The following is a 27692-nucleotide window of genomic DNA, read 5'->3' as shown; positions in this document are numbered from 1 at the left end:
TCACCGCACTCAATCGATCTAACAGATTGTTGGATCACGGGAAAGGAGTGTGGACGTTTTCTCTCTAAGGATAACACTATGCATGCCTCAACCTAGGTTATTTATATTCCTTCCCTCAATCATATTTTATCTTTTCATGTTATTATAAATGTTTGGTCTTTGATTAATATTCTTTCTTTCATATACAATATTATTTTTGCTCTAATAATTATTATTATATTTTTCATAATTTTATTATTAGTTATGTTATTTGTTTAATCATTTTCTAACATATTGCTAGACTTGTCTAATTAAAATATTAATATATTCGTTTAATATATAGTGTTAGACTCGTCTGATAATGTGGATAAAGTTACGTAATGTGAATTTACGTTCTGAGGTTTGTTGATTCGGGATGCACCAATGTAGGAAAGGGTTTCTGCCGCGATTATTTTAGCCACTTGGCCTTGGTTTAAGACCCGACGCATATCTAGCTGAGGTAAAAAAGATTCACCTTTCTGCCTCAGTTCTTACCCGAGACATATCTCATCATTACTACATCGGTTCTGATGGCAACCAAGGCATAAAATGCGTTAAGAATTAAAAAAAAAAATCAGGTTTAGGAATCAAACATGCCATCATTGACAAACTCACATAGAACCAAATCGCAAAGCCAGAAACCTCCAAGAACACGAGCACGCATAGTATGAGAGCCTCACTGGAAAATGCCTAATCTCCTTGCTTTTCAACCACCTATAGTGCAACATCTCATTGACCCAGAACGCATATTCACCAGTTTGCGAAACATCAACACGCTCATCGTCGTCAGCCTGCAGCGATGTCACTTCGCGAAACACCACCACCTTGTGCATCCAAACTCTCGTGCCAACAACCATTGAATCAACCACTATTTGAAGTTCACCTACACCAAAACATGAGGAAACATAGCAAGACGAACCCCAACCTTACAGGAAAAGCACCCAAGAAAATGGATTGTGTAAGAACCGTGAGATTTAATTAATTAATTAATTAATGCGGGTAGTAGAAGCCTTTATGGAATTAAATTCTGATTGGTATGACATGGAAAAGTACTAGCTCAAGTGGTTGAGAGTACTTGGTTATGTGAGAGGACTTGGGTTTGAGTCCTATGTATGTCATTTATGTGTTATTTAATTATTATTGTTTTAATAATATGGTTGAGTATGTTGAATGATGACATAATGATTGAATTGTATTAGTTAGCAAGAAAAATAAATTGGCATGATGGTTTAGCATTAACTTAGCATGGTTGTGGGTTCAAACCTTGGTGAACCCAAGTTAAACTTTCTTTTTGCCAATAATTCTTTTGGCATGAAGGTGGAAAGACATAGAAACCCTAGATGGTTAAGGAGGAGCCATGGGTAGCTGAAAAACATACCATAAATGGTAATTAACATCACCATTATGCCATTTTCGTTTTTGTGCAATTAAACCACATTAAGGTCACATTTAAAAGGCTAAATTGTGGTGAGAGTGAGGGTTATGGCAAGCTGGGATTGTACTCAGAATTAGAGCACACAAATTAGAGAGTGGTGAGGTTTGAGTGAAGAATTGGAGCTGAATTGGTGAGGGAGAGAAGCCATACATTGATCAAAGGAGGAGGCAGAAAATTTCAAGTTTTAGCAAAGGAAATCAGGTTAAGGGAGCTAAATTACGTTCTATTTGTTGCTTTTATGTCTAAATGTATGAGTTATATCATGTGTATGTGTGATCTTTCGTCGTTTGCCTTGAAATTCGGGTTTCTGAAAATTTTCTAGAAATCGCCTAGCGGGCTATTCATAGCCGCCAGGCGACGCATGATAATCCTGATGTTTCTGGGTTTCAGAGATGGAATTGCCTGGCGGCACTTGCTTGATTGCCAGGCGACGCTGGCTGCTCAACCCAATTTTGGGTTTTTCTGGATGAAGGGCCAGGCGGGTTTGATTGAACCGCTAGGCGACGCGGGTTTGTGGCTTGATTCTTCCTATTCTGGGCGTTTTGGGTGATTTTGATCAGAGGGGAAACCAAGGCTAATTGTTGAAGGATGATTTGATGTTGGATTGTATTTGAATTTCATGTAATGGATGATTAATTCGAATGGAACAATGATAAGGTTAGAAATATTGGGGATTTTACTGATAGACAAATTAGTGTGGAAATTTTAAGAGGAAATCATAGGGGATGAGTGTGGTTTGCACATTGGATTGTATACGAATGAGTTAGAGTGTGAACTAGGAGAAATTGGACATGATGAAGGCTAAATGGGGAGATTTAGGATTTATTGTAGGGAGGGGGATTCTGGAAAATCCAGAACTCATACGCACCACCTGGCGGCATAGGATCTACCGCCAGGCGCTATTGCAAAGATATCTCTCTCTACGTGGCTGCTGATATATTGAAGGCTCTGCGATTTTGGAAAGGTTAGGATGTTTTTTATATGCGGGTGTAGAACAAATATTGGATAGCAATTGTGGGAATGAATTATGCAAGCGAGGAGCAAGAATTAATTATAAGGAGCTTGTGGTTGAGGTGTAGAATTAATTATAGGTCCCATAGGTATAATCAGCCAGGTTGATGGATTAACTTCAAGCATTTTGGACTAATTGGTAAATAGAGGAATTCAGATCATGTTGGAAATTCAGGAAGAGAAAATAGTATGGTGTTGTCTTGGGGTAAAACACGCAGAGTTCTAGTGTTAAAGGAGAATGAACGTGCTTTGGGTTGATGTAGCAATGAGAAATGGTAGTAAGTTTAGTTGGGATGATGCCTTTGGTCTAAAAGAAGTAACATGGTGGTTATTTAGTTGCTTTGAATGGTGGTATGATTCAGAGTGTGACTTGTGTCAATTGGTTAAATATGATAATGAGTTACAAGAAAAGCAAATTGGGAACTCTAGATTGGGACGAATAGGATTGACAATCATGTAATGCCTTCTGGGAGTATCTAAGATGATTGAAATTATGTATGAAAAGTATAAACCAGTACAATTTGAGATACTGGTATAGCGCCCGGCGGTAGGGGATGGATTGCCAGGCGATAGCGAGAATGACAATGGTTCCTGGAACGCTTACGCCTGGCGGCGTGGGGGATCCCGCCAGGCACGGTCTGCAGCGTGGAGATTTTCAGAGGTGCTACGCGCCTGGCGGTATGCGTCACCCACCAGGTGGTCTGAACGCAGCAGCGCCTGGCGGTACGTGTCCCCTGCCAAGCGATTTTGTTGCTGCAACATTGGTTTGTTGAATCTATATGTGTGATCTACAAGGCTTCTCGTGATGCTTCAAAGGTGAAATTTTTGGGTTCCTTGAGTTGTGACTCAGAACATATCCCTTGAGTTGTGGCTCGGGATAGGGGTTAAAGCACATGATATTCCTTGAGTTGTGGCTCGGAATAACATCTCTTCAATTGTGGCTTGGGATTACGGATGAACACGGGGAACTCTTGAGTTGTGGCTCGGGTTGGCGAGTGTTGCCGGTGTGAGTGTGCTGGTTGTGGCTAGTACGGATGGGTCCGATAGATTGCCCTCCTCAGTTGTTAACTGACGAGTTTCGTAGTCTTGGGACGTTGCGAACTAGATTCGTATTTGGAAACTCCACTTGGCGTTATAGTGTATGATCCGTAGCATGGTTTCCCACAGTGCTCTATCGGTTGTGGTCGATAGGTATGACAACAAGTCATCTTGAAGTGATCACTAGCAAATGTAGAACACGAATAACCTGGTTGTGGCCAGGTGGTATGAATTAAAAGAATGGAAGCCCTTTGGAATTATTGTGTTGTTTATATTGATATGTTGTATATGTGTATACAATTTATATATGCTTTATTTGTTAAGCTCACCCTATCTGTTTGTGTTTGACGATGATCGTATGCGTGGTACACATGAGTAGAGGATGTTGATGCAGGTGGTTCTGGTGGAGCTCAGCTACGGAGAGGAGATAGCTCGGGAATCTTATGTTTTTATTTTTATTGGTTTTCAAATAAGTTGTAAACCCTTATGGGTGTTTTTATAACATTATGGTTTTGTGAATTATGGATTTGAGTACTTTTTATTTATTTAATAAAGTTTAAATTTCTCACGTTTTGGGAAATGAGGTATTATTAAATGCAGCGTATTTATTTATTTCCTTTATTTTATTAAAAATTTGTAATATCTTGACGGGATGTTATAGATTGAAACTGCAAAACAAAAATGAAAAAAAAAACACAACTTGCGGACGAAGGTGGCACAACTGCTATTCTCATCGGAGGAGGCACAATGCCGACAACAGGCGGAGGAGGCTGGCACGTCGGCAGATCTGCGATGGTGGGTCGCAGGATTTAACAAAAAATATGAGATTTCACACACCAAAGGTTGTTTTCGTGCACCAGGAAGAAGATGAATCTGTTTATGAATTTAGGGATATTCAACCTACCTTATGCCTCGGTTCAATAAAAAGTCGAGGCATATCAACATCAATATCTTCTGCCTCGGGTCCTAACACCCGAGGCCATAGAGTCCAACAAAAAAAAGAAAAAAAATAGTAGGCCATTTTACTACCTTAGGTGAGTAACAAACGAGGCATAAACTGACTTTACTGCCTCGGGTCAGTAACAACTAAGGTATAAAGTTTTTGTTTTAAATTCAAAAATTCAAAGTGGCGGGAGGGAGAAAAATTTGGAGACGCTTTAGGCCTCGGGTCCCTCAGAACCGAGGCATAAGATAGGTTTTTGCTTCGGGTCAACTGATGATCGGGGCATAAACCGTTGCATCAATTACAAAATTGTCACCGCTTATTTATATGCCTCATTTATGCTATAACTGTGGCATAAAGCCCGAGTTAGAAAGCCCAAAGTGCACTAGTGATGCCAGATGAATGGTTCCTTGTATTTATGAATGCAATAACAGTGTTTCTTAGTCTGGGTGACTCAGAGGATGGATTTTTGATGATGAGCTAATACATGTTCTTCTTTTTAATCTTCCTCCTCTCTCCTTTTTGGTCTGTGTGTAGCTCTCAAAATTCTCTGTAATGACATGAGTGTGAAAAAGTCTCTTTCGAGTTTGGAGATTTTTTATGATTCTCTAGCAATGCCAAATGTGAATGGAGATAAATTTTTGAGGGTGCCAAGAGAAAATGCATAGGCAGAGGATATGAAATTTGGGTTTTTTCTTCTTGCACCCCCAATTTTTCTTCCTACATCCCAACTTTTTATAATTCCACTACTATCCTTTTGGATTGTAGTTATCGGCTTTCAAAACTCGGTGTTACCGATTTTCAGAACCCGATGCTATCGACTTTTAGAACCCGGTATTACCGTTTTACAGAAACCGGTGTTATGGGCTTTCAGGACCTGGTATAGTTGGTTTTCAGGATGCAGATGTACTGATTTGCAAAATTCTGTTTGGACAATTTTAATTTTTTTTGTACTTTTTTGTGTTATTGGTTGGCGACCCTCAAGCCCTTGTTGACAAGCCACAAGTTGTTGGAGAAGTGAATATGAGTACTAAGAAGGACTTGAATATCCTCGAGGTCCATATGATATCTCCTTACTTAATTGTTATTAAAATCACATGTTCATGCTTCCTCATCTACCTACAATGGGAAAATTTTGTCCTATTGTCCATTTGGATATTGTTGGTGCTATGACACCACTAATTTAGTTGTTAGGGGTATTCTGCACGAGCTTACTTGTTGGATTTTATTAAGTGTATAATTTGTGCGGACAAGAGTGGAACATACATTACTGTCTCATATCTATTGTTATTCAGAGATCTTACGAAATGTGGTGGATATGCATGGCGAGTCGTTGCATTGGTTCACATGTACCCAACGTTGCATGATATCCTTGATGATGTACACGTACGGAGAAGAACAAAATCATTACGCAGCCTACGAGTGAGTAATTTTATTTACATAATCATTATAACACTTTCATTAGATAACATTCGTATGTTTTTACTTGTTACCCTTGTAGGATGCACTAAGACGCGTTGCGAGCATTATAAAGATGATGTGCGGAGAGTAGTTAAGGAGATCGAAACGTTTGTGGTCGATGTTGATCTTTATTAGGGATGACAACGTGGTGGTAAGGCAAGACGAATTTAGCTATCCCATACCCATCATTGATCTTTATCTTTTTAAATTATAGTATTTCGTCATGGTTGAATATGTCACGAAATTTATTCTTTGAGTGACCGGTTACAAACCAGCTGAATTGAAAAAATGTGTCAAAATCTTGCATGATCTGTATTTGTTAAGAAAGACAGAATCCTTCAAAGCTGAGATAAGTACAAGCACCAAAAGTTCAAATGCGTTGCAAACCTGTCTTCCCCTCCTTATATACCCAATTGTTACTTTGAAGGTCTTTAAAATGCATAGGACTCAATTAACATATTAGATTGTACAGCTTATTGTTCATCTTGAGGCTTGAAGGAAACACAGCACGCAATTTTGATGGTTACTACTGAACAATTGTAACAGTCTTCGTAGGATGTATTAGGAGAATTATGTGTAGGATGAGGTAAAAATTACATAGTTCATTGCTTAGGATTTTATACGAACAAAGTTACCTTGTGAAAAATCGTCTTTGGCATCATTGATCCAACTGATGGTTGCAATCTGGGAGACTTTGTGATTCAACTAATAAAGAATGAGGGTTTCACTGTGCTTCTAGACAGCATATCAGTGGCGTTGATCTTGGGATTTAAGGATGTTATCATCATTAAATTTGATTACTTTTTTCATCACCTGTCAAGCTGTGGTCATGGCGTGAAGGAATTTTAGATGCATAGAAAGTAGGGAATTAAACATTACGATTTTTGTTCAGAATTGAAAATGTCCTATTCTATAGGGATATTTATTAATATTTATTTTCATTTTTTTTACCATTGACATTTATTTATCTAAACAAACTATATATATATATATATATATATATTTATTTATATTTCTCTTAGCCTTAAAGAACTGCGATTTTATACAAAATATGAAAATGCAAAGCCTAAATGTGGTTCTAGATAAAAATGATGGTCATAATTATAGTGTTTATGGTTCATAAATAGATTTATTTTATCAAAAATCACACAAAAATATATTACAAAATATTAAATGGATACCAATTCAACTTCTAACTTTTACACCAAGAGGGATATTAAATTTAACATTAGCAAATTATATCATATATTTTTTAAAATAATAATTACTTATATATATATATATAGGTTTTACAAATTTTAAAAATCATTTATTATTATAACAACGTGACAGAAATAAAACAATGATCATAATAATAAATTATATAAATTAAAAGCATATTATAAGTAATTTTTATTTGACTAATAATACTATAAAATCACTCCATTCATGTACACAAACAATGTACTTATTATAATATAAATGATAATTTATAATCTTGAACAATTACTATTAAAAATTCGACATTCTCATTGTACACTTAATATAGTTGGTGTAGAAATAAAAGTTATTTTTCAAATTATTTGTTATGTTTCGATCGCTAATAACTAACACGACATTTATATTTTCTCATTTTATTTCGATATTTATTCATATGATTTGTTATTAATTTTTATCTTTTTATTGTTTTATGTTTTTTTTATTGTTAACTTGATTTTATAATATGGATAATATACAATATTTTTATCTTTAAAGTGAGATAATATGAAAGTACGTATATTTAAAAAATATGATAAAAAGAATATAACATTCAAGTGTAGAAATGATTAATCCTTCTCAAAATTTTACACGGTACCCTACTCTTTATTGATATTATTTCAATAAATGATTTCGCAATAAAAGTTACATATATTAATTGATAATTTTTGTATAAAATTATGATAATTGATATATTTAAACTTTTGAGTAATATTTTGCTCTCATTTGTAATTGAGGTGCGTAATTCTTAGTCTTTACGGACATAATATAAAAAGTAATGTTAATTATTATTTATGATTCCATTAAAGATACATCTTTCAAAAGTAAAAAATTGGGTATATTTTGTTAACTATTTTTTTTCTTCAAAATGATATATAAGTTCTTAAATTTTAAAAAAATTATATAAATTGGTCCCTATAAATTTTCTATTAATAGAAGGTTGGTCTTTAATTATTTTTTATTTTTTATAATTCTTTGAATATTTTTAATAACTATATTTTAGTCTCTCATCAAGTTTGTAATAATTACAATTACGTCTCTAATCAAATAATTTATGCTGATTTCTGTAAACACTTTAACATTTCAATAAAAAATTATTGATTCAATTTATCACTATTAAATTTACAACTATACTTATTTTATTTGATTTGCAATATGAATTTAAACTAAAATTCTTACTAATTTTAGGTTTCATTGGTAATTCGTTGCAAAATTCATTTTTAAAAAGATTCATAGAATAATTTTTTTAATTTTGAAAAAATAAATGAGAATCAAAATAATTATCAATAATTTATAGAAATAAATTTTATAAAGTATTAAAAATAGTTTCAAATAGCTTCTTTTTTTTCTAAAAAAATGATTTTAAATTTAATAAAAGATTTAAAATAGTGAAGTTGTGTATCGCAAATTCATGAGTCCAAATTCATTCTTTGACCCAATTGAAAGGGGCTTATTTCTGCACCTTCAAATAATTCTTTTACACTTCCAAACATTTTTTAAATTTTCACTTTGCCCCTTAAATAAAAGAAACTAGTTTTTTTTTTCCTCTCTAAGTGACTCACTTTCAAGTTTATTTTTTTTCAACGAACGTCTAACATCTGATATTTTATTTTATTTTATGATGTATATCTAATACTTTTTCTTTTTATATTTTTCTTGTCTCGATTGTCGATATCTGATATTATAGTTTTTTCTTTCATTTATGGATGCCAACATGTTTAATTTTGTTCTACCGATATTGACATCGAAAACTATTTTATTTTTTCGTTATTGCATATCGATATTTGGTACATATATAAAACTAGATTTCAAAATCAGTTTATATATATATATATATATATATATATATATATATTATTTACTTTTTATTTTTTTTAATTTATAAAATATTATTTATATATTTAATAAAATATTAATATATTTTATAACAAAAAATAAAAGTAAATTAAAAAATAAAACAAAAAATATATATACATATATATAAATATGTTGGTATATAGAATTTTTTTAATATATTTTAATTGGATGTTGACATTTATAAATGAAAAAAAAACGAAAAGAAAATTAAAACTAAAAATAAAGTACCGAATGTTAATATCAGTAAAATTTAAATAAGACATCAAATGCCAACGTCGGTTAGAAAAAAAAAAAAACTTAGTTTTGATGAGTTACAGAGTATAAAAATATAATTATTTTTATTTGATGGATAAATTGGAAATTTAAAATTTGTTTATATGACATGATAAATGTTTCGAGTTGCAGAAGAAACCCCCCAAATGAAGACAATATAAACAAACAGAGTAAACCCATTTCTCTTATACAAATTTGAAGGAGTGCTTTCTTTCTGCACGCCTATATTTTCTTCCAGCACCCCATAGTCCTAAGAAAATGAACTAACTATCCTCAACTAAAAAATATTAAAAACCATAATATTTCCCCAACTTTCGGAACAGCGCCGCACTTCCTACACTTCCATTGCTGGAATTAGAAACCAGACCACAACGTTCGATTATGAAGAATGGTATTATTCTCTACTACTACAACTAGGCCTCTACCAAACAAATGAAACGTAAGAGTCCCACAGACTGACTTACACAACTAAAATTTGTCAATATTATTTGAAAAGTTGATGACTCAACGCCAATAATTTGGTACCACAAGTAATACAAATTCTGAATTATTACACTGCCTCGTTAACAATCTCAGAGCTTTAGCTTGGTCCAGGGCTTTAGTTTGGTCCAGGGATTTTAAAGGACATAAGGGAGCCACGGCTCTCCAACATTATTTATTTATTTATTTATTTTATATATTTTTTATATAATTTAATTATATTTATATATATTTTATTATTCATATTAATTTAATTTATTTTTTTTTAAATTTAAAAATCATGTTTTCATCCATTTTTAATATTTTTTGTTTTTTTTATTTGGTTTCTTTCTTTTCTCTATTTTCATCTCTTCCTTACCTCTTCCTTCCATTTCAATTTTTACATTCAACTTAAAAAACACTTATTATTTTAAGAACGTGACAGAAAGATAATAATAATCATAGTAATAAATTATGTAAATTAAATCATACTATAAGTAATTTTTATATGACTAATACTATAAAATTGATAAATTTAGGCACACTAAAAATGTAGTTATAATATAAATGATAATTTACTATCTTGAAGAATTAATATTAAAGATTTGACATTCATCGTACAATGTGGTTGGTGTAGAAGCTGAAGAAGTGATGGTATTCTCCAAATTATTTGTCACCTTTCAATGGGTAATAACAACCACATACTAACACCTAAATACAACTAAAGACAAAAACAATGGCCACCGAAGATTCATGTAAAGTTACTTTCTACAGAAATGCACAAAGACAAAAGCCAAGATTGCTGACTTGCACATGGTGGACAGTGGAATCCCATACTTTCCACTGCCAAACAATCCTTTGAGGTACGGAAAGTAACACACAACCACATATGTGCTAGATATGAACTCCCCTATTCCACAACCATTTTCACTGTGAGTTGGTTGCAACCTCAAAAACCTTATCAGCATGGCTCCCAATTGCACCAACAAAATGGTGGTGCCTACCACAAAAACTGGAGACTCATCGAAGGTGAACCTTCCTGCATCTCCATCGTTTCCATCACTTGAGAGTTCCTTCTCTGTTATTTCAAACACATTATCAGATATCCCTGCTAGCTTAACCATGGCACTCAAAAACCCAATAAACCATGCAGTTGTGGTTGTTATTATGCTCATTCTCTGATTATTCCACCAATATCTGATGGACAACCCAATTTTAAGGTACTCTAAAAGAGTGTGTACGCTGTAAATCACAAAAAGAGCAATTGGAATCCACAGACCATGTCCCTGGAATAAAACAATGAGAAAGTAACTGTGAATCATTTCTATAGTGAATGCTATAACCTTGATAATGAAGTTTGATCAATGATCTAACCTTTGGAAAGATACTGGTATCGGTGATTATACAATATGGTGGTAGGAGTGCGTAACAAACTTCAAATACACTACGCAAGCCCCAATTGGCGAGCCAAGAATAAGATAAACCTGCCCTGAATTGGATCTTACCGAAGATCATTCCCATAATTGGAGAATGCTTTCCAAAGAAGACTTCAGTGAGACCTGTGGCCCATCTCTTTTGTTGCACCATTGTAGAGAGTAATCCTCTTGGAGCACACCCTGTGAAGGCAATAGGATCTGGGGTGCAACACTCTGATCTCCAACCTCTTCTATGAATGTTCAACCCTGTTGGAAAATCTTCTACCATTGATCCATAAAGCCATCCAATCTAAAAGTTCCCCAGAAAGCTTGTTAACAAAAATTTAAATTTTGCAAAAGATAAAAAGTTTGGAAAGTAATTTTGTTTAGTCTTTGTACCTTTTCACCCCACCAAGTACCACATTCATACTCACATCCAGCAACTTTAATTGCTGCCTCAATACAATCTGAAGGACTGCTATCATTATGAAAGTTTGTTTTCCCATCCAAAGCATGATCTGCTGATTTTATAAACTCCTTTGAACTTCCAAATTGCTGTGTTAGTAATTTCTTTTCACCCAATTTTCCTGCTAAAGAATAAAAAAAAGTCATATATATATATATGAGAATTAACTACTAATAAGCACAATGTAAATTAAATTTTTTTACATAAGGGTACGTCTGAAATTTTGGATCATGAAAATGTATGATGAGTGAGATAATTTCGTGTATTTATGAGAGGGAAAGACCTTTTCTGCCGATCTCGATTTCTTCAGGGTAAAGACCATAAATAACATTTCTTCTGTGGAATGCGTTACTTCCTGAATAGTGGGGTCCTTGAAGTCCCGCCATGCCCCGTATTATGTACTACATTAGATATTAAACCAGAAAATGTTGGTTCACAAAGATCGTTTCTTGATAAAATTTACGTGAGAAGAGAAAGCTTAGAGCTTCATTTAAAACTGAGAAAAAAACACCTCAAATACAGCCACCAACTGATTTCCAAAAGGGTCGTTTTTTATTCCATCGTAGAATTGTTGGAAACATTGAACGAAAGCAACGTCTTCCCCTTTTTGTGAATCCATCAAAATGCTTAGAGCGTGTAGAACAATCTTGGGATTGTTCACAACCATGTCACAGTCTACGTTCAACATAAAAGGGGCATTGGTCATCAATCCGGACACTCTTGTCTGCACATAATAAGAATGATGAGAATGCGTGAGTCATTAATTCAAAATAAATCGAGTTATCATTACTTTTAACTTCTTCCAGGACTAAATGTTAGTTAACAAAAACTTACCAACACATTCATAGCTCCAGCTTTGTAATTATGTGTTTGATGTGGCTTCTTCTCTCTAGAGAGGTATATTAGGTGAGGCAGTCCATCAAAAACACCATCCTTATTCTCCAATATAACCTGTGCATACATTTTAAGTAAGAGCTGTTATAGGTTCACAATGATTTTTAAAAAAGTTTTAACAAAGTTTTCTATTTAAGTAAAAAAATATTAATTTATTACTTTATTTAATTAAAAAATAAAAAATTATTTTATTTTAATTCTATTTTTAGCAATTTTGTTAAGTTTGTCAAAAAAGATAATTTCCCTTTAAGTAAGTTTTTTTAGTGGTTTTCTTGTGCTTTTTTCATCAGTACAACTGTGTCAAAAAGATAAACATCTTCATATAAAAGTATATACCTAAATAATTTGATTGTTTATAATTTTGGAAACAAAAGAAATGAAAGAGAGATATTTGATAAATAAAAGATGAAGAGCGCGTCACTGTATTTAACAGTTTGTGAAAATCCAATACAACTATACCCCATATACATGTATAATACAGAAACGTAAAAACATTATTTTCAAATTAAAAAGTGTTCTTTACATGAATGATATACCCCCACATACATGTATAATACAAAATTGTACAAACGTTATTTTCAAAATTGAAAACTGTTCATTATATGAATGATTTTCACAAAGCAACGGTATATATTAAAAATATTATTTCTTTTGTAAATAATTTATATTGTTCTTTTTTTTTTCAGTAAAGTCTAACAGGTATGTGTAGTTATTTAGATATATATGTATATACATATATTCCATTGGTTAGATGCATGAATATATTTGACTGCTGTATGCTGTATGTTAGTTACCTTAATTATGGATGGATGGTTTCTTTGTTCTGTATTATAGAAAACTGCAAATTCTCCATCATCAAGTTGTAGTGGAATTTGTTTCCTTGTCACATCTTGAATTTTTCGGCTAAGATTGTCATACATATCCTGCAGTTACAGTACTTTGCGGATTATGATTCAGAAACTTGGAAGGTAGAACTTATCTAGGATATGGATGTCACATTCATTCATTCATCGAAGAGGAATAACTATACTGTATAGTTACCTTCATTCGTGACCATTCTTGCTTGAGTTCTGGTGAATGTTCACTGTTAGTGGTGGCAACACTGGAGAAGTAGCTGAAGGGTGCCCTCAGTTGAATTTTGTTTTTCTTACAGAAAGGTACCCAAAACTTAGCGAATTTGGAAGCTTCCAGAAGAGCATAGAAGGTAAGAGGGGAACAACCATCGTCAGAAACATAGCAAGCCAGTTTGTTGGTGGGATAATCGAGTGCTAGAAGAGATAACACAGTGTTGATTGTGATGATGGGTGGTTCAAGAACAGGATCTGCTGTTGCCACAAACAAATCTACTCGTGGAAGTTCAGGTACCCTGTGGATAAAGTGTAAGAAATGAAAAGATGCATGCATACTTATATAATAAGCATTAAAAAAGAAGTTAATATTATAGTTTTGCTATGACTTAGTTATTATGATGAAGACATGAAGTTGATACCTTTGCAAGAGACGATCTGGGTGGGTTTTGGTGAGTGCAGGGGTCCACTTGGTGCTGAGAATGATGATCCAAGTGATGGTGAAATAGGATTCACATATAAAAGCAAGGGTCCATGGGATAGTGAAGTTGTTGTGTGAGAAAAGACGATAACTAAGAAGCAAGAGAAGGAGGAGTAAAATGGAGGTGTCCATAACTCTTTGATATCTGCGTTTGAACCAAACTTTTTCATAGAGAGGGTCATCATGTTCTTGGTTTGCCATTGAGCAAATAGCAAGGAACTAGAACAATCTCTGCAGTTTCTATAATTTTCTGCTGTTTCACAGATAAGGCTACTCTTCTTATTTACACACGCGGTGTTAAGAGCAGCTGAGCCATCGTCAGACATGTCAAACCTAAAAGTCTTAAACTTGATTCACGTGTCGGCTCTAATATTTATATACGATAATTATTAATAAAATATCTAATTTATAAAATTATAGTACACTAAGATGAATTTTTTGAATAATGACCAATTTTATTAAAAAATAAAATAATCACTATATTGTAACTAATTTAACAATTAAAATAATTTCAAAAAATTATAATTAATTTCTAAATTGATAATTAAAATAATTTTATTTATGAATTGATTTTTAAATTATCACTAATATTAGCTATAAAGTATTGGCTACCAAAATAATTGATCTCTAATAGAAAATTTAGATTCACACATTAACAAACATATGTTTTTTATTTATTATGTTTATAAAAATTATTATAAAATTTTAAATATTCATATATTACGTATCTATCGTATCCTATTATTTTAAAAATAAATGTATTAACTATAGTATACTTGTCTATCTGTGATGTACAGTATTTGTGGATCATAATTATATATGGACCTGTTTTTTACTTAACCAATTTTTTGTGATGACTTTTAAAAGTAGTTGAAAACATTGTGGACCTGTTTTTTACTTAAATAATTATAATAGTGAGTAATTAAAAAAATAATAATAAAGTAATATTTTATTATTTAAACCAATAAACTAATCTTTTCAACTTTTTCCTCTTTCATTCTCCTGCTCTACTATAATAGAGACTCTCTTCCAGAGCTTGTTTATTTGATAAACCTCTTCTAAGTTTTAAATTGTTGTATTAATTTTTCTATTATTATCGTTTAGAAAATGAAAATAATTAACGGGTGTTGAGCAAAGTATTTGCATTGTTACATTATGTATTTTCTTAAAGTGTGTTAAAATAGTTAAGTACATATTAGTTTGAAATCCATGCCTTTTTAAAACGGTATTTACGCATTGGTGTTTGTTTTTGTGTTTTTAATATTAGTAAATATATATTATATTAAAAGAGATTTAAATGTTTCAACAAAGAAATGAAAAATATTTTCATCTTTTTAATTAAATTTTGAAAGAATCTAAATGAAAAATTATATATAAATTTAAAAAATCAATATGTCAATAAAATGGCAAAGAGTATATAAATGATAGAATATGTGTAAAAATATAGAGTTCATTATTTAAAGATACACATGATAACTATGAAAAATACGTAAAATAAACTTACTAAAAATACAAAATAATATATCAACATATTAATTTAATATTTTAATGTGTATTGTGTTGGAAATATTTTAATATAATTTAAAAATGTAATTAAAATATTATCTTACAATTACTGATATTTTTATCGATTTTTAATTTTATGGATTAATGTTATTTATAGTTAACAATTATCTTTTTTATTAAAAGTTAATTAATATTTTATTTAATCGAACTTATTATAATAACTCTTGTGTCTCCCATTTCTATCTGTAAATACCACTTAGATATATGGAGAAAGACACAACAAACACTATAGTTTTCTCAAAGTGTTACTCTTTTCTTCCCTATACTATCTCTTAAATAATGTTGTTCATAAGATTCAGAGATCATTCGCTACACTCAATCGATCTGTCAGATTAGTGGATCTTGGGAGAGGAGTGTGGGGTTTTTCTCTCTAAAGATAATGTTTTTGTCTTTGTTTTGAGTGTGAGGTTCCTTGTATTTATGAATGCAATAACAGTGTTTCTCAGTTTGGGTGACTCACAAGATGAATTTTGATGATGAACTAATAGATGTTCTTCCTTTTAATCTTCCTCCTCTCTCCTTTTTTGTCTGTGTGTAGCTCTTAAAATTCTCTGTAATGATGTGAGTGTGAAAAAGTCTCTTTCGAGTTTGGAGATTTTTTATGATTCTATGGCAGTGCCAAATGTGAGTGGAGAGAAATTTGTGAGGGTGCCACTACTATAAATTCTCATATTATATGGGATTTTTTTGCAAATTTGTTAAAAAAATTTGCAAGAAAAGACTTTTTTCTACAATTTTTTCTAAGAATTCTAATTGGCAGGTAATTCTTTTGTGGGTAATCATTTTCTACAAAATTATAAAATTTGCAAGTATTTCCTATAAAATTTGTTGCGAAAAGTGTTTTATACAAAATATCACTACAAGAATGTCACTGTTTAGCTTCCAAAAATGGTGTCGGCCATAATGGGGACGCAAAAGGGTGTGGGCTAAACCTACCCACAACCCTCTCTATAGTATTTATTAAAAAAAAGAGTAATTGTTTTTATCGTCGACTTGGCCGACGCATAATATAAAAATCAATCGTCGGCTGGCCGACGCATATGGATTCAATAATTGGCGTTGGCTGGCCCACGCATACATCTCTTAAATAAAAAAAAAAAACAAATCTTTAATTAGGTTATGTTTCGTGGTGAAGTTTTCCCCTTTTCTTAATTTCATTTTGGCTCCACCATTTGGTTTCTCTAACATAAACCCTTTGCCCCCTCTTCCGCAACACAGTGTGCCACAACCATAACCATTACATCATTTCTCAATGTTTGTCGTCTCTTTTCTACAGTGAGTGAGAGACGAGAAGGTTTGAAATTGGTTAAGCAGAATCGGGGGTTCTTGTGAAGGCGACTTCATTCCCCAGTCTACCATAAATAACGTCTATGACTATGGGGAGTTTGTTTCTGCATTCACTGTAAGGGCTTCTTCAAGTCATTCTGCACTCTTCCACGATCTATCGCACACTGCGTTGGTCCGAGAGCATCGCTTCTGTGCTCAGCTTCAAAGCCCCTTCCAACAACACTCTCGCTTCTCCGTTCCAGTCACCCCACGAGCCAACAAGGGGAGCAAAGAGATTTCGGTTTCCATTACCAATTTCCAGTAACTCTTTATCCCTCTCTTTCTTAATTTTGGATTTTTCCTATTAGGGTTTCTTTGTTGTGTGTGTTGGGATGATTAAATTCGATTGATTTTGTGTCATTCTTGCTTTCTCTATCTGCGTGATGCACATTTTGGGAGGCACGTTCTGGGAGGCTTTGTTGATGTTTAAGACATGCTTTTCAACTGCAGCTCTTTAATTTGAACACCAAAAGTGAAGGCTGCATTGTCCAATGAAGATTCAGAACTGGTTGGTGTTGGTCATTAAGCGTTTTAAGTGACGGTAAATAACTTTTGGAGAGTTAAAATATTGAATTGAGATGCGTAACTAAGTTGGGTTTTGAATAGCATATTACTTTGACTCTTGAATAGCATATTACTGATATGGAAACTTGTAAAAGAGGTATGAACTTGTGTGTTTGTTGCTATTTTTTGAGACATTAGCATAGCTAAGTGCTTCACAATCTCTCACATTTGACTGATATGGAAACTTAATGGCAGAGGGAATATGTCGTTTCCCAATCTTCATTTATTGAAAATGTAATGGACACTAAGAAACTGCTACAATTGATTAAATAAAAGATTAATCCATCCCATACTTACTAACTAGGACTCACACATGTAGCATTATTGCACTGCAGTAATTTCTGAGTTTTTTTTCATTGTAAGTTTTTTCTTATTCTGAGTTTTTGGTTTATTTCACATTGTGATTAGAACAAAGATTAATCCACACAATTACTAACTGTTGCAGATGGATGAAGCTGGATTTTAAGAATATATATATATATATATATATATATATATATATATATATATATGTGTGTGTGTGTGTGTATTCCTACTATTTTTACTTTTTTTTTCTCTTGGAGGTGATATTATTAGAATAATAATTGTTAGTACATTGAGATTTTCCTTGGATCTTGCATAATTTGATTTGCAGGCTTAAAGTGGGAGACTTAAAGAGGATGAAGCAAGAAGTTATTTCCACCAACTAATCAATGCAGTTAATTACTGCCATAGTAGAGGGGTGTACCACAGAGATTTGAAGGTCTATCAATATCTACCACAATTCTCTCCTCTAATTTAATTAACAAATTCATAACTCATATAAGTGTGAGCAGGAATCAATTATTTTTCTTCTCGAGTGAGACTCATATTCAATACTCAATATATTTTGTAGCCAGAGAATGTTCTTTTGGACTCAAATGGTGTTCTGAAAATTACAGATTTTGGATTAAGTACCTACGCACGGAAGATAAGATATAAATATATATTTTTGCCTTGCCACATATTCAAGTACCTATGTGTATGTTTTGCATTTCTGGTTTGTCCATAAGAAATATATATATTTGCGTACTGGATAGCTTTATGCAGATTTTTTCTGGTTTGCACATACTTTTTTTCTGGTTTGCACATACTTTTTACTACCAAGTTGCTTCATCAATCACAGATCACTGGAACATGGGTGTCTTTGTTTAAGTCACACTCAACTCCCATAATCATGTATTGGATTAGTTAATTATGCTTTAAACACATAATTACAATATTTATTGTAAAGTGAACTTTGTAAGCGAAAGTAAAGTGAAAAGAGAGAATTACATAATAGACATTAGAAAAAGAGAGGTTTAAAGATTTCTATTGATAAACGTTGTCAGAATTATTATACGTATTCAAAGTTGGTATAGTGTCGGTGAGATATTGTCATTAGAACTTAGAATTGGTATAACTTTCTTAAAGTTCGCAACTTTTTATGCTTGATTAATTAGTGACAAATAGGATAAAACATAAGTACTTTTACTATTTATGGCTTAGATCTAACATCGAATGGTGTGGAAAAACTTTTAAATTTAAGAGGCTTTCATGTTCATTTTGATTTTGATTTTAAATCTAATTAATGTTTTTTAGTGATGATATATATAATAATAACGTAAAGAGAAATTGTATTTTTTTATTTAATGTTTTATTTATAATTTTGAAACTTAGAATAAAATTTAGCTGATAACAAAAGAATGTATTTTAAGGAAATATGATTAAGTGTGTTAAATAGTCCTAATGCAAAAGCTAGGATTTCTCGTAACGAAATTCCATATTTACCTCTGAGTTCAATTTTTCTGTTCAGTTTTCAATTGTTTTGTTGAATTTGTGTGTTGTCTCTTTTAAAATATATTATTAGACACTTCATGTATTTGGACACGTATATTACTGATATACTTTCAGTGTTAATGAAGAATGTCAACTCCATTTACAATACTGCTTGCATCATTTCAGTATGAATTTTATGCTTAAGGTAATTCACTACTCAGTTTTTTTCTTTTGCAAATGATTTATGATATTGTAGTTGCTTTGAAATAGAGAACACTATTCGTTTTCTCAAAAAGAGCTGTCCAAAATTGTTATGAATCTGTGACCAGTGTCATTTCCCCTAGTTACTGTTGAGTCAATATAATGTTGACTTATTCTGACTATAGAAATTGCTGGTCCATATTCGTATCCTGGTAAAAAGTTTCTCAAATAAACCAAATTGTCCACTTTAGGCTTTTACATTACATCTAAACTTTGAAAAGAAAAAACGTAAATATAAAAAAAATTTAGAAAAGAAATTAACTTTTTACATTTATAGGAGAAGTCTCATTTTAACCTTTATAGGAGAGTCTTCCTTTAACCTTTATAGGGGAATCTTCTTTTTTCCCATGACATTTTAGATTAAAAAAAAAAACTCATGAAAAGTACTGTTATTCAACATTACAATCATGTGCTTTAGTTGCTAATAATTTGGTGTTGGATAGAAAGAATGGACCGTAACTGGATGTATAATATGCTTGATCCTTCAAGGAGACTTAAACAAAAGTTCATTGTTGGAGTGATAGAATTTGTATCCAAAGCAATGGATGAACCTAGCTTCATTTTAGATGGAGGGATAAGGTGTCTGTGTGTAAATTGTAAATGTCAGAAAATCCATAAAGCACCATATGTGAGGGCTCATTTGTTGCAAGTTGGATTTATGCCTAACTACAACATTTGGGTTAATCATGGAGAATAAGGATCAAATGTTCAAAGCTTAGGCCATGTATCTAGTAGTTACGAAAACATGAATCGTGAGGATCAATTTGCTTCAGTGATTGAAATGGTGTATGATGCTTGTATGCGTACATGTGATCCGGGAGCTTTTGATGGCAATGTGGAGAGTGACAATTTCTATGAAGAGTCCCCTAATGTTGAAACGCAAAGGTTTTATGACATGCTCAACAATGCAAATGAGCTCATTTATGAAGGAGCAACCGAGTCAAGATTATCAATAGCTATAAGGCTTCTAGCAGCCAGAACCAATTGGCATGTTACTAAAAAATGCTTAGATTATTTCATTCAAATGCTTATTGATGTCGTTCCCAAACATAATTGCATACCTAAGAACTATTTTGAAGCAAAAAAGATTGTGTCAAGTCTTGGGTTGAAAGCTGAAAAGATTGATTGTTGTGAAGATGGTTGCATGTTATATTACAAGGCTGATGACCAATTAGCAGAATGCAAGTTTTGTCATTGTTCTAGGTACTTACCTCATAAGGGTGGCACAGGAAGACACGAGAGTGTTCCAGTAAAAAGAATGTTTTATTGGTCACTAATCCCAAGATTACAACGACTATATGCATCAATGGAAACTGTTAAACAAATGAGATGGCATTTGAAAATAGAATATATGACGGTGTTTTGTGACATCCATCTGATGGAAAAGCATGGAAACACTTTGACAATGTATATCTAGATTTTGCTGCCGACCCACGACATATAAGACTCGGTTTATGTTATGATGGTTTCACTCCTTACGTTCAAGCTTATGCATCCCCTTAATCTTGTTGGCTTGTGTTTGTTACTCCTTATAATCTACCACCTGATTTGTGTATGACGAAACCATTCTTATTTCTAACATGTCTCATACCAGGTCCAACAAACCCAACCAAAAAATTTGATGTGTACTTGCAACCGCTTATTGATGACCTCAATAAATTGTGAAACTAAGGTGTCATGACATATGATATTTCCACAAAAGAAAACTTTGTCATGTGAGCTTCATTGATGTGGACAATAAATGATTTTCCTGCTTATGCCATGTTGTCTGGCTGGGGGAAAAAAAGGAAAATTAGCATGTCCTCATTGTATGGACAACACAAAAGCTTTCACATTAAAGCATAGGGGTAAAAGTAGGGGTGGGCAAAAAATTTAATTTTCTTGATCCAATCCACTTTTGCTCCAATCCACTCCATTTATAATCCATTTTATTAAAAATCTAATCCATTTAAAATCCATTTAATGGATATGGATTCCAATCTAATTTACATTTTATATATCTTATGGATTGGATATCCATTTTATAAATCAAGATTTTTAAATATGGATAATCCAAAAAATCCAATCCAAATTTTCAATTTAAATTTTTAGTTGGGTTAGACTAAAGGTTGAGAGGAACTATACTAAATTCAAACTTGGATGGGCCTTGCTCGACGACCTATACGGATCGAATAGGCCCGACAACCATAAGAGGTTGGGCGGGCCTAAAGATATGAACGAGATAGGCGGGCCCGACAAACCGAACGAGTCGATCAGGCCCAATGACCTGATGAGTCACGCGGACCCGAAAACCCGAACGGACCAGGCAGAACCAATGACGAAAACAGGTCAGGCAGCCCAAAGACTCGAACGAGTCAGGCAGGCCCAAAAACCTGAACAGGCCTGACAACCTGAACGGGCCCGAAGACCCGGATGGGCCGGACGACCTGGCGACCCAGACGGGCACGACGACCCGGATGGGCCTGATGACCCAAACGACCCAATGACCCGGACGGGCCCGACGACCTGGATGGGCCTGACGACCCATATGGCCCGATGACCCGTACGGGCCCGACGACCCGGATGGGCCAGACGACCCGATGACCCGGACGGGCCCGAAGACCAGGATGGGTCTAACAACCTACACGGGCCTTACGACCCGGATGGGCACGACGACCCGAATGGGCCGGACGATCCGGACGGACATGACAACTTGGACGACTTTGACGGGCCTAGCGACCCGGATGAGCCTGACGACCTACACGGGCCTTACGACCCGGATGACACGATGACATGAACGAGCGCTACGACCCGGACGGGCCCTACGACCTAGACGGGCTCGACGTCCCGGACGGGCCTTACGACCCGGATGGGCCCGACGACTCAGACGGGCCTGATGACCTTGACGTACCTGACGACCCAGACGGCCCCACGACTCGAACGTGCCCGACTACCCGATTGGGCCCGACTATTTGGACCTGTCCGTTCGGGTCGTCTGGCCTGTCTGGGTCGTTGGTCCCATTCGGGTCGTCCGGCCCGTTCGCGTCGTCGAGCCTGTTTGTGTTTTCGGGCCCGTTCGGATTGTCCGGCCCGTTCGGGTTGTCGAGTCCGTTCGGGTCATCGGGCCGGTCTTGATCGTCCGGGCTGTCGGGTCCGTCCGAATCGTCGATCTCATCCGAGTCATTCGGGCCTTAATGACATAAGTTTTAAGAAATTCAATTTAAATTTCTTTTATTAAAAATGGATTCTGGATTTTAAACTTGATCCAAATATTTGGATTGGATTTAAATCTTGATCCAAATATTTGGATCTGGATTCTAAAAAAATCCAAACTACTTTTGCTAAAAAAATGGATTTGGGTCAAAAATCTAATCCAATTATTTGGATATAAAATGGATGTGGATTGGATCATTAAATATCCAATCCATGCCCACCCCTAGGTAAAAGTACTTGGTTTGATTGTCATAGAAGATTTTTGCCAAAAGATCATCCATTTAGGAAAAGCCAATGAAGATTTTTGAAGAACAAAGTTGAGTTGGATGATCCGTCTTATTTGTTGAATGGGGATCAAGTGTGGCAATTTGTGCAAGACTTTCCAAAGATCACTGATGGTCCATTTGATATGTTGCCTGGTTATGGACAATTTCATAATTGGACAAAGAGATCAATATTTTGGGATCTCCCTTATTGGAAAGACAACTTTTTAAGGCACAACCTTGATGTTATGCACATTGAAAAAAACTTTTTTGACAATGTCTTCAACACAATGTCTCTATTTTTCTTGTAGGTGGACGCCTAACCACCATGCCAGTAGGCAATTGGACAGGCAATAAGGACACAGTTCAGGGGCCCATACCATCATTATGAGGAGGTCCCTGAAGATGTTCAACTTAAATGGTGGACATACTTTAAGGTATTAGAATATATTTGTTATGAATTATGATATTATATAGCACTTATCACTTTATTACTTTTTATTTTTGCAGACCCATATTACTTAGGCACTTGAGCATGAGTGGCATATTCAAAAGGTGTATGAGGCAAAAGTCAAAAAATGCCTATCTGATATGCTCACCAAAGAAAGGAAGAAAATGAAGAAACCTAGTTGGATGGGTGAAATAACTTGGGCTCAATTGCTTGACTATTGGGAGAGTAAAGAGTTCAAAGAAATATCCTCTCAGAATAAAACAAACAGAGCTTCAGTTAGAGGTGGAGCACTACACTCTATAGGTTGTAAATCTCACCTTGAGATTGCATTAGGACTCGTAAGTTTTCTGTAACACGTATAAAAAATTTGCTTACAATGTTATTGAACATTTTATATGGTTGGTGATATAATCTTACTAATTGCATAAGTTTTCTCAAGAGCGAAAACATGGGCGTCCTGTGAATCCAGATGAGTTGTTTCTTGTCACTCATAAGAAGAAGGATGGTGCTTGGGTAGATACACATGCACGTGAAGTATATGTAGGTTTACAATAGTTGGTTTAGTTTGGTTTAAGTCTATACAATTCTGACACTTTCAAATATTATGAATGAGTAGGAGACATATCATCAGCGTGTGCGAGACATGGAGACGGATAATTCTGCAGGAGCTACAACAACAACAAAGATTCAATGCTGGAAAGATGTTGCTGGAGGGAAAAGTAGTGGAAGAATTTATGGCACTGGGGACTTGGCTGCAAACATTCATCATGTTGTGTCATCCCTCACTCAACCTTCTACTTTAACCCGCACAATTCATCCAAGACCAGGACAGTTGATTGAGACAGAGAGGCTTCTAGAAGAAGTAAAACAAGCCACTATGAGAGCTGATGAAACTAATAAAAAATATGCTCTCGTTCAAGAAGAATTGAGTTTGATCAAGCAACAATTAGCCATGATGTTGGAGAAACAGGGTGGAGGCAGTTCAATAGGCACCAGTCGCGTGCATACGCATTATGATGAGGACCTAGATGATCATCCAGTTCCTTGAAGATGGTACATATTTATTTTTGTTCAAATTGTGTATACATTTTCTAAAAATTTACTTTCTTAATTATATTATAGGATACTCATAAAGTGGCTTTAGAGATTAATCTCTTACATTTTAGTTTTTTATTTTTCAAGTTTTCTTGTATCATTCTCTTTTCCATTGCGGATGGTGGCTTGGAGGTGGATGCTAGTAGGTTTTGCTGCCAATAACTAGTATAGGCTTAGTATAGACTAAGTAGGAAAACAAAGAATGAAATGTTAGTGGGAGTGTAATGCCAATATTGGCACTTTTTGTCTAACTGTAATCCGATCTTAGAATGCTAGCGAGATTGTACTGCCAATATTTGCACTTTTTGTTTGACTATAATATGATCTTAGACTCCAGGATTTTTGTGAAACTCACAACTAACTTTATGTTTGCAATTTCAATTGTAAACGAATGAAATCATATGCCCGATTTCTGGATTGAATGAATGAAATCATATGTTGGATTGTTAGATTGATTAGATTGTTTGAAATATGTCTGGATAGGTATTAGATGCAGGTTGAGGAATTGGATAAGGCTTCTGGGATCCGATTGGAAACAGATTGGTCATTTCAATTATACAGTAATTTGCGTAGGCTTAGCCGACGCAAGGCCGACGCTAACAATTGAATTTCTAATTGTTTGTGTCGGCCAAACCCACGAAAATAACCTATTTCAGCTTCCATTTCTGTATTTCGTGGGCTTGACCCACGCATAGCCCACACAAAAGTCAGAAAATTGCGTTGAAATCTTCTTATTTGCGTCGTATTGACCAACGAAAACTATTTGAATTTCTTTTTCCTTTTAATTGTTCATGGGCTTAACCCACGCACGTAAAATTATTATTATATTTGTTATTTCGTCGGTTAAGCCAACGAGAAATTTGCAGAAATCATGCGTCCCCATTTAATCGATGCAAATGACCTTTGCGTCCAGGAAATGGACGTGGGTCACGTTGTTGTCGCTGGACCGACGCCAAGTGCATATTATCGTCGGCTTCTTAGTTGTAGCATAAGTTTTTGGCCGACGAAAAGATAAAAAATTCTTGTAGTGTATTTTGCAAGAAAATTGGTAGCAATTTCCTGCAAATTTTATTTTCACAAAAAAATTTGTAAGTATTTTCTACGAAAAAATTTTCAAAACAAAATTGGCAGGAAATATAAGTTTTTTTAGTAGTGTGCCAAGAGAAAATGCATGGAAGAAGGATATGAAATTTTGGGTTTTTCTTCCTACACCCCAACTTTTTATAATTCCACTGCTACCCTTTTGGATTGTAGTTACTGACTTTCAGAAACCGGTGTTACCGACTTTCAGAAACCGGTGTTACCAGCTTTCAGAAACTGGTGTTACGGGCTTTCAAAACCTAGTGCTACCAATTTTCAGAACCCGATGCTACCGACTTTTAGAATCTGGTGTTATGGGCTTTCAGGACCTGGTATAGTTGGTTTCCAGGATGCGAATGTACCAGTTTGCGAAATTCTGTTTGGACAATTTTAATTTTTTTTGTATGAATGTGTCAAAATCTTGCATGATCTGTAATTATTAAGAAAGACATCGTCCTTCAAAGCTATTCGAGATAAGAACAAACTGTTAGTAATTTTGGGTCATGCATATATATGACACATAATTAAATGTGTTAGGGTCATTATTTATAAAGCCAAATAATAAAGTAATCTAACTAAATTAAAGATTTGGCTAAAGACATATGTCATGAAAATAAATATTGTGTAGAGACTAGTTAGTAATTTCGAATTTGATGAGGGGCCAAATTAGAAATACTAAAACTTAAAAGTAATTCAGTTTATAAATGGTCGTGGTCCCCTTCTAAGAGCACACAGAGTCATAACGTATTTTTCCTGTTCCTTTCCTCTATCCCCATCAAGAGAGAAAACCAAAGGGAAATCAAGGTGCTCTACAGGAGGAAGATCAATGCGCATATAGGAGTACTCTAATATTATCGTTATGGCCAATTCAGGTACGCTTACGTTTACTATTTACAACATGATTATCAGTATGGGTATGAGATATTATTTATGAGTTTATGATTCATTATTAGAATCAATATTATGATTTATATTATGTTTATGTACATGAATGTGCGTTTATGTGCGTAAAAGTGTGATTATGTGCATGAAGATGTCAGAATCAATAATAGGATCATATTCTGCGTTTATGCTTACATGTGGTATCAGAGCCACCCATACTTGATTCATGTTTGTCTTTGGTTAATTTAATTAATTCCTATTCAGAACCCTAAATCCCTAATTCTGAAACCTTTAATCCCAATTTTGTTTTTGGGAGAAAAACCCCAAATTGAGAATCCTAGGGTTTCTTAAAACCTAATTGAAGTAAATTATTTTAATTAATTTTAAATTTTGGGTTCAAGACATTTGAACATAAGGATTTATATTTTAGAATATAAATAATTTTATTTATTTTATATATATTTTTTGGTTGTTTAATATATAAAATAAATATATTTGGTTTTGGAATAAATATATAATCAAATTTTGGTTTTGTTTAATATTTTAAATGAATTAATTGAATCAAGAAGTCACCAAAGTGACCTCTCTTGAGTAGATAGTTCGTGAAAAAAAATGTTAAATGTTGATGTTTATGTACGTCTATGCGAGTATAGATCGGCCCAAAGGAAGATTAATATTTGGCCGGATTGCATACACACTTGTGATGATAAACATGTGATAATTATAAGGATTTGCTTTGTCGATAATAAATTAATCCAAAGATTAATTTGTTGTTGGACGTGCTTTATTATCAATGTTTGATCATTACAACCAGATACCCCTAGCAGTTGATAGACATGTCAAAGTGAGCCAACCCGGCTCACACGGGTTGGCTCACCACGAGCCGGGTTGAAAATGAGTGAACCCAACCCGGCTCACTTTCTGGTGAGCTAGAAATTTTGTAACCCGGCTCAACCCACCACGGGTTGGTGGGTTAAGTGGGTTGGTTCACCAACCCACCTAAAAAAATTATTTATTTATTTATTTTAGTATTCAAATATTTAAATAAATTTTTAAGTAACCCCTGAGATAAAAATCATAGTAAAATCAAAAATCAATGTTTTGATCATGCTCACCACCAATATATGAATAATTATTTCCAAGAAAGTATCCATTAGTCTAAGAAAGCATGACTAATATTAC

The 27692-nt window shown here is 34.0% G+C and overlaps 1 protein-coding gene across 1 annotated transcript; it reads right to left on the bottom strand.

The window, feature by feature from the left end:
* Positions 1-10348: 10348 nt before the first annotated feature.
* Positions 10349-14293, bottom strand: LOC114184114 (cellulose synthase-like protein H1). The gene is made up of 9 exons (XM_028071363.1): positions 13996-14293; positions 13548-13872; positions 13301-13429; positions 12447-12563; positions 12124-12336; positions 11896-12013; positions 11546-11733; positions 11106-11456; positions 10349-11017 (listed from the first exon to the last, which is right to left on the bottom strand). The coding sequence occupies exons 1-9, from the start codon at positions 14253-14255 to the stop codon at positions 10493-10495; spliced, it is 2226 nt and encodes a 741-aa protein (XP_027927164.1). The 5' UTR covers positions 14256-14293; the 3' UTR covers positions 10349-10492.
* Positions 14294-27692: the final 13399 nt, after the last annotated feature.

The sequence above is a fragment of the Vigna unguiculata genome, chromosome 5, assembly GCF_004118075.2.
Source record: "Vigna unguiculata cultivar IT97K-499-35 chromosome 5, ASM411807v1, whole genome shotgun sequence".
NCBI classification, from domain to species: Eukaryota; Viridiplantae; Streptophyta; class Magnoliopsida; order Fabales; family Fabaceae; genus Vigna; species Vigna unguiculata.
Note: the sequence above shows the minus strand (reverse complement) of the source record. Positions and strands in the feature narration are given on the sequence as shown.

What these genes read in the sequence shown, in the direction of transcription:
- LOC114184114 (XM_028071363.1), bottom strand. Translation starts at nt 14,255, where the DNA reads ATGGCAAACCAAGAACATGATGACCCTCTCTATGAAAAAGTTTGGTTC. An exon ending in AGTTGGTGGCTGTATTTGAG is followed by an intron (nt 12,014 to 12,123) that starts GTGTTTTTTTCT and finishes TATCTAATGTAG; the next exon opens with TACATAATACGGGGCATGGC. An exon ending in AATCGAGATCGGCAGAAAAG is followed by an intron (nt 11,734 to 11,895) that starts GTCTTTCCCTCT and finishes ATTCTTTAGCAG; the next exon opens with GAAAATTGGGTGAAAAGAAA.